The sequence below is a fragment of the Polyodon spathula genome, unplaced genomic scaffold (assembly GCF_017654505.1).
Source record: "Polyodon spathula isolate WHYD16114869_AA unplaced genomic scaffold, ASM1765450v1 scaffolds_3757, whole genome shotgun sequence".
Classification (NCBI taxonomy): domain Eukaryota; kingdom Metazoa; phylum Chordata; class Actinopteri; order Acipenseriformes; family Polyodontidae; genus Polyodon; species Polyodon spathula.
The window spans coordinates 1-8,118 of NW_024475216.1; the positions used below are offsets into that span (position 1 = coordinate 1).

General features: G+C 41.1%; 2 protein-coding genes across 2 annotated transcripts; both read left to right on the plus strand.

Annotated features, from left to right (window-relative positions):
- The first annotated feature begins 219 nt into the window (after positions 1–219).
- Positions 220–1,402, plus strand: LOC121312264 (transcription factor HES-5-like). The gene is made up of 2 exons (XM_041244189.1): positions 220–317; positions 443–1,402. The coding sequence occupies exons 1-2, from the start codon at positions 255–257 to the stop codon at positions 806–808; spliced, it is 429 nt and encodes a 142-aa protein (XP_041100123.1). The 5' UTR covers positions 220–254; the 3' UTR covers positions 809–1,402.
- A 3,632-nt stretch (positions 1,403–5,034) lies between these two features.
- On the plus strand, positions 5,035–6,190 carry LOC121312263 (transcription factor HES-5-like). Its single transcript, XM_041244188.1, has 2 exons — positions 5,035–5,164; positions 5,289–6,190. Exons 1-2 carry the CDS (start codon positions 5,102–5,104, stop codon positions 5,652–5,654), a joined length of 429 nt encoding a protein of 142 aa, XP_041100122.1. The 5' UTR covers positions 5,035–5,101; the 3' UTR covers positions 5,655–6,190.
- The last annotated feature ends 1,928 nt before the right edge of the window (positions 6,191–8,118 follow it).

Genomic DNA, 8,118 nt, shown 5'->3' on the forward strand with positions numbered 1-8,118 from the left:
CTCTCCTGGGAGTTGGCTATTCTCCTCCGTCAATAAGCACTTAATTCAGCATGTGGAAATTCCAGCTTCTCCCATTGTCCTCCAGAGCGCGCCGATTGGCTGCTGAGTGTGAGAAACTCCAACAAGCCCGAGCCCCACACATTCGTATGGAGATTGGAGAGTATAAATAGGGGTGATGCTTGTAGCGAAAACCAGCAGATCTGACACTTCCAAGCTCCAGAGAAAGCGATATTAACAGCACCGTGACTCCAGCAATGGCACCTACAATCACTGCAGCTATGCGATATTCACAGGGACACCTGGCAATGACAAACAAGGTAAGTTGAGACTAAATGAGCACATATGATTATTTTTTTTTAATATTTTGTGTTTTCAAAACTTCAGTTGTTATTCCCTCACGACCAGGTTATTAATCGAATTTGTACCTTGTTCTTTTTCACAGTTGAGAAAACCGGTGGTTGAAAAGATGCGCAGAGATCGTATCAACAGCAGCATCGAGCAGCTCAAGACGTTACTGGGAAAAGAATTCGTGAAGCAGCAGCCCGATTCCAAACTGGAGAAAGCGGACATCCTGGAAATGACCGTCTGCTACCTGAGACAGAGCGCCTCCCCCCGGCCAGCGACGGGAAATGAAGGCTACTCCAGGTGTGTGCAAGAAATCGTGCGCTTCCTTTCCCGGGATGAAATGAAGACAGAAACCCAGAGAAAACTACTGAACCATTTGCAAGCTGCGCAGAATTCTCCAGTGCATCAGACCCCCGTCAAAGAGGCGACCCCGGTGAAGAGTGCCCTCTGGCGACCCTGGTAGATCACAACGGACACTGTCACTTTGAACACTTTGACATACAGAATTCAACATGCCTGTCTATGATGGGCATATACAGTAATTCTCATTGTGTAGGGGGTGTTTCCCTTCCTCTTTTGCTTGTGCAGAAGATTTGAATGCTACTTTCATTGATTGAAAGGAACCACAATAGGTGCCTAATGCTGGGGCAATATTGTGTACGCTAGTATTTGTTCATTCTTGTTATACAAGTGTTGTGTATGCAGCGATGACGCTGTTTAGTTCAAAGTCATTTCTGTTTATAGAAATATTATGATGAGTAAAACACGGGTATTCCTGTCCTCTGTGAAGGCAGTATATCCTGAATAGAATCTTGTCTCACAAGAATTGTGCGTGCATAGCTAATGCTAACGATTTTTAAATTGTTTGAAAGTTATTTTTCTCTGCAGAGAAATTATCTGAAATAGTATGGGTATTCATGCCTGTTGTGATGGCAATATATCTGTAATTGTATATAATTACACAGGAAGTGTGTACGCATTGCTGAAACTGTTTGGTATTTCTTTATAAAGTAACAAAGAAATACTACAAACAGTATTTATATAACGACCTGTTCTGAAGGTGGCATCTCTTTATTGTATCTTGTTACACAAGAAATCTGTATTATTGATGAAAAACTATTCCCGAAATATGAACTTGATCTTTCCTTGTAAAGAAATATTAAGATACTATCAATACAATTATACATGTGTGTGTGTCTTCTGCCAAGGCAATATCCTCTTATTGTATCTTGTTAGACAAGATGTGTGTGTGCATTGCTGAAAAACATTATTTTAAATACTGTATAATGTGTATGTGTGCCTTTTATAAAGGCAGTATCTCAAAGAGTAGCTCACGCTGAGTGAATCTTATATGAAATATGTTGTGTTGAAGTTTTCTTCAAGGTGTGGTAGTGATTTTGTAAATCCGAGTGCAGAGTATCTGTAGAAATTGACTTTTTGAGTAGCCTGTATCAGGGCATTATCGATGCAGTGTATTGTGTATCCTCAGATCTCTCTGTTGAATCCAGCATTGAAATCTGTGAATGACATGTGCCTCATCTGTCAATCAAATAAAGCAATTGAACTATATTTCTTTACTGTGTGTCTCTTCTTGAATATATATCCTGCTGTGATTAGCAGTGAAGACAGTGAGGGAAAGGGCTGCCTGTTGGGTAACAGGTACTATCCTTGGTGCTGAACTTCTGTAAATCCATGCAAACCATCTCATGCTGTATATTACACACACATACCTTGATATTCAGCTATATCTGACATTAAACACTTGTGTGCACTCTCTGAAATCTGCATATCCATCTGTGGGTCCCTGCAAGACTGCAGTTTCCCACACTGGAGCAGAATCAATGCATTCAGAGGGAGAATAGGGAAATCTTTAATCAATACTTGTTAAATTGACAGCACAATGTGGGAGAACAATAGACCTCTTGCTGCTGAATAGGGGTGTGTGATATAAAGGGGAGTGCCTGAGGGCTGATGTGTCGGGATAAGGGACAGAGCTAAAACTGAATACAAAGGAATATTCTCTAGAATAGGATCAATATTAGAATACAGACAAACAGTAATATTGTAGCAGAGAATAATTTACAGATGAGTACATTATATATAGTAGATCCCTAGCCTTTAATGTTTTGGCCAATTTCCTCAGCATCTGTCTCTCAAACACAGTACTGTACCCTGCCATTCATTTATAAAAACTATGTAATATGCAGAGCAATACATAATGTGATTGCAATGTTACAGTACTGATATTAAGATGCATGGCTTGTAGTATACAGGTAGGCTTATGCACCTGTTACTGGGTCCAGACACATACATTCAGAAAGCATCATCTTAAATAAGTGTCATTGTACTTGTACTCTTCCCAGAGAGAGTGATGATAGAGCGCGCTGACATCTCTGTTTGTTTATCAGTTACAAAGGTAAAGCTACAAGAGAAAACTAACACCTTGCAACCGCTTGAAAGAGTCAAACAGCAACAGGTGAAGTGTCCTTAAAGAGTCTGCCAGAGTCGGGAGGATGACATATATTGCGATCCAGATGGTCTGCTGGGAGTAAGCTTTCCTTCAGCATCAATGGGAGATCAAACACCATCACTAATGTAATGTGTAACAAGACACACTTCTTTTGTTACCCAATTGAATGCAATGAATGGATAGAGAGTGTGGGAAACGGTGGAAAACTCACTCACAGATCCCAGTGCCCCACCCCCACAGAGACAGGGCATGAAGCTCCTTATCCACACCCATGCCAGTGATGAGGACAGGGAGAGGAGCGGCTTACTTATTTGCTACTTGAAAATATTACAGAGATTTGGATCACAAGTGGAAACAGTTAATTCAATATGTAATCACTAGTGATTTAGAAAGAGGTAGTTTTCTATATAAAATATTTATTAAACACTTTGTCATTCACTAACACCAGTATTGCTTCATACATGATCTCTAGGTTATTAATATATTCAGGTTGTATTCAGTATAGAAACACATCACAGGTTGTTTCTGCAGAAAGAAGCCATGGAAAGGTCTGGACTGTATACACTGTAAACACTGGGGTCCTCACTGGACTAATTCGGTTGCTCATTCTCTATGTTAAGTTTCATTATTATTTGGAAATTAACTAAAGTTGTTGCTTGTGTTCATCTGGCTCTTCATTGAAATATATTAGCCTCAGCTTATTCCCAAGTGTGCTGTTGCTGAAGATGGCTTTCTAAACACAGATTAGCATTTAACAAGGCACACTTCCTTTGTGCAAGCCTGAACTCTCTGAATGGGCAAAGTGTGGGAAAGCTCTGGAGAGTAAAGTCACAAGTTATAATGTCATTAAGACCCCACAATACCACTGGCATCTGTGAGTCTTTATCTCTGCTTGTATAGGGATGACATCATCCGATTTCCTAATCACCAATAGATATTATTGAAAAGGTATAAGCCTCTGATCGCCTTTCCCTCCAGATGGTCTGTGACGTCAGGCCCTCGCTGTCATACAATACAGACCCAATTACCGTCACTAATGCGACATTCTGCACGGCGCGCTGCTGCTGTCCTGAATCGAGCGCAGCACAGCACAGAGTGTGGGAAACTCTGAGCAGCCTTTTACTCACAGACTCTACTGGCAGTAAGAGGAAAGCTGCATCTGTGACATCTGGAAGAGCTGCTCTAAGGATGTGCAAACATCACCCATAGAATTGAGGACAGCTTTTAGCAGGGTTTCCCCACTCCAGCTCCAGCTGTTCTATTGAGAGCAATGAACCCGAGGCACTAGTATAATGCTGCGCAAACACATGCGCATTGCTGCAAACCGGAGCAACAGGAGGGTTATTCAAACGATCCAGATCTTTATATATCTATTAAATCAATTTCCAAACTGTTCTCCGAAGCTAATTCTAAACTATATTACAGCACACGTGTCAATTGTATACTTATTAAATACATTACAAATAGTTACAGGAACGACACTAATGTGGTTTAGATGTCTACTATTTTATAATGGACTGTATGTTGAGTGATAGTCTAATAGCATGTATATATGTTATTGGATGTCTACTCTAATACAGTATATATGTAACTCGTGCCGCGCACAGCGTCCTCACACCTGAAACCCGGGAAAGTTCCGCCCAGGAACACAGACCTGATGCCGCACGCAAGGATCAAACACTTCTCATTGGGGGGAAAGTGTGACTGACATCAATCTGTTACTCAGGCACCACGCCGTTAATGGTGCCATAGAGCCTACTGCCTGTAATGTGGTTTCCTTTCCCGTGCAGTAAAACGCCATTTCTCTCATATCGGATATTAATGCTTCTCTGCGTCGCTCATTTGCTGCTATCCGAACATATGTGGCACATGCCTGTGTTTATTTCAATTACCAGTGCTGTGATGTTTCAATGTCATTGATCCCAACATCAGTCTGCAGATCTGATTTTTTGGTGGGGTCACCACTTTTCCAGATTCACATAACCCCCTGCAAGTCACTCGCTATTGCCCCCCCCCCCCCCTCCGCACGTGCCTCTCCTGGGAGTTGGCTATTCTCCTCCGTCAATAAGCACTTAATTCAGCATGTGGCAATTCCAGCTTCTCCCATTGTCCTCCCGAGCGCGCCGATTGGCTGCTGAGTGTGAGAAACTCCAACAAGCCCGAGCCCCACACATTCGTATGGAGATTGGAGAGTATAAATAGGGGAGATGCTTGTAGCTAAAACCAGCAGATCTGACACTTCCAAGCTCCAGAGAAAGCGATACTAACAGCACCGTGACTCCAGCAATGGCACCTACAATCACTGCAGCTATGCGATACTCACAGGGACACGTGGCAATGACAAACAAGGTAAGTGGAGACTAAATGAGCATATGCGATTTTTTTTTTTTTATATTTTGTGTTTTTAAAACTTCAATTGTTATTCCTCACGACCAGGTTATTAATCGAATTTGTACCTTGTTCTTTTTCACAGTTGAGAAAACCGGTGGTTGAAAAGATGCGCAGAGATCGTATCAACAGCAGCATCGAGCAGCTCAAGACGTTACTGGGAAAAGAATTCGTGAAGCAGCAGCCCGATTCCAAACTGGAGAAAGCGGACATCCTGGAAATGACCGTCTGCTACCTGAGACAGAGCGCCTCCGCCCGGCCAGCGACGGGAAACGAAGGCTACTCCAGGTGTGTGCAAGAAATCGTGCACTTCCTTTCCCGGGATGAAATGAAGACAGAAACCCAGAGAAAACTACTGAACCATTTCCAAGCTGCGCAGAATTGTCCAGTGCATCAGACCCCCGTCAAAGAGGCGACCCCGTTGAAAAGTGTCCTCTGGCGGCCCTGGTAGATCACAACGGACACTGTCACTTTGAACACTTTGACATACAGAATTCAACATGCCTGTCTATGATGGGCATATACAGTAATTCTCATTGTGTAGGGGGTGTTTCCCTTCCTCTTTTGCTTGTGCAGAAGATTTTAATGCTACTTTCATTGACTGAAAGGAACCACAATAGGTACCCAATGCTGGAGCAATATTGTGTACGCTAGTATTTGTTCATTCTTCTTATACAAGAGTTGTGTATGCAGCGATGACGCTGTTTAGTTCAAAGTCATTTCTGTTTATAGAAATATTATGATGAGTAAAACTCGGGTATTCCTGTCCTCTGTGAAGGCAGTATATCCTGAATGGAATCTTGTCTCACAAGAATTGTGCGTGCATAGCTAATGCTAACGATTTTTAAGTGGTTTGAAAGTTATTTTTCTCTGCAGAGAAATTATTTGAAATAGTATGGGTATTCATGCCTGTTGTGATGGCAATATATCTGTAATTGTATATAATTACACAGGAAGTGTGTACGCATTGCTGAAACTGTTTGGTATTTCTTTATAAAGTAACAAAGAAATACTACAAACAGTATTTATATAACGACCTCTTCTGAAGGTGGCATCTCTTTATTGTATCTTGTTACACAAGAAATCTGTATTATTGATGAAAAACTATTCCCAAAATATGAACTTGATCTTTCATTGTAAAGAAATATTAAGATACTATCAATACAGTTATGCATGTGTGTGTGTCTTCTGTGAAGGCAATATCCTCTTATTGTAACTTGTTAGAAAAGACGTGTGTGTGCATTGCTGAAAAACATTATTTTAAATACTGTATAATGTGTATGTGTGCCTTTTATAAAGGCAGTATCTCAGAGAGTAGCTCACGCTGAGCGAATCTTATATGAAATATGTTGTGTTGAAGTTTTCTTCAAGGTGTGGTAGTGATTTTGTAAATCAGAGTGCAGAGTATCTGTAGAAATTGACTTTTTGAGTAGCCTGTATCAGGGCATTATCGATGCAGTGTATTGTGTATCCTCAGATCTCTCTGTTGAATCCAGCATTGAAATCTGTGAATGACATGTGCCTCATCTGTCAATCAAATAAAGCAATTGAACTATATTTCTTTACTGTGTGTCTCTTCTTGAATATATATCCTGCTGTGATTAGCAGTGAAGACAGTGAGGGAAAGGGCTGCCTGTTGGGTAACAGGTACTATCCTTGGTGCTGAACTTCTGTAAATCCATGCAAACCATCTCATGCTGTATATTACACACACATACCTTGATATTCAGCTATATCTGACATTAAACACTTGTGTGCACTCTCTGAAATCTGCATATCCATCTGTGGGTCCCTGCAAGACTGCAGTTTCCCACACTGGAGCAGAATCAATGCATTCAGAGGGAGAATAGGGAAATCTTTAATCAATACTTGTTAAATTGACAGCACAATGTGGGAGAACAATAGACCTCTTGCTGCTGAATAGGGGTGTGTGTTATAAAGGGGAGTGCTTGAGGGCTGATGTGTCGGGATAAGGGACAGAGCTAAAACTGCATACAAAGGAATATTCTCTAGAATAGGATCAATATTAGAATACAGACAAACAGTAATATTGTAGCAGAAAGTAATTTACAGATGAATACATTATATATAGTAGATCCCTAGCCTTTAATGTTTTGGCCAATTTCCTCAGCCTCTGTCTCTCAAACACAGTACTGTACCCTGCATTTCATTTATAAAAACTATGTAATATGCAGAACAATACATAATGTGATTGCAATGTTACAGTACTGATATTAAGATGCATGGCTTGTAGTATACAGGTAGGCTTATGCACCTGTTACTGGGTCCAGACACACACATTCAGAAAGCATCATCTTAAATAAGTGTCATTGTACTTGTACTCTTCCCAGAGAGAGTGATGATAGAGCGCTCTGACATCTCTGTTTGTTTATCAGTTACAAAGGTAAAGCTACAAGAGAAAACTAACACCTTGCAACCGCTTGAAAGAGTCAAACAGCAACAGGTGAAGTGACTTTCAAGAGTCTGCCAGAGTCGGGGAGGATGACATATATTGCGATCCAGATGGTCTGCTGGGAGTAAGCTTTCCTTCAGCATCAATGGGAGATCAAACACCATCACTAATGTAATGTGTAACAAGACACACTTCTTTTGTTACCCAATTGAATGCAATGAATGGATAGAGAGTGTGGGAAACGGTGGAAAACTCACTCACAGATCCCAGTGCCCCACCCCCACAGAGACAGGGCATGAAGCTCCTTATCCACACCCATGCCAGTGATGAGGACAGGGAGAGGAGCGGCTTACTTATTTGCTACTAGAAAATATTACAGAGATTTGGATCACAAGTGGAAACAGTTATTTCAATATGTAATCACTAGTGATTCAGAAAGAGGTAGTTTTCTATATAAAATATCTATTAAACACTTTGTCATTCACTAACACCAGTATTGCTT

Coding starts and splice junctions, on each gene's coding strand:
- LOC121312264 (XM_041244189.1), top strand. CDS start 255: ATGGCACCTACAATCACTGCAGCTATGCGATATTCACAGGGACACCTG. Junction 318..442: donor ACCTGGCAATGACAAACAAG/GTAAGTTGAGAC, acceptor TCTTTTTCACAG/TTGAGAAAACCGGTGGTTGA.
- LOC121312263 (XM_041244188.1), top strand. CDS start 5,102: ATGGCACCTACAATCACTGCAGCTATGCGATACTCACAGGGACACGTG. Junction 5,165..5,288: donor ACGTGGCAATGACAAACAAG/GTAAGTGGAGAC, acceptor TCTTTTTCACAG/TTGAGAAAACCGGTGGTTGA.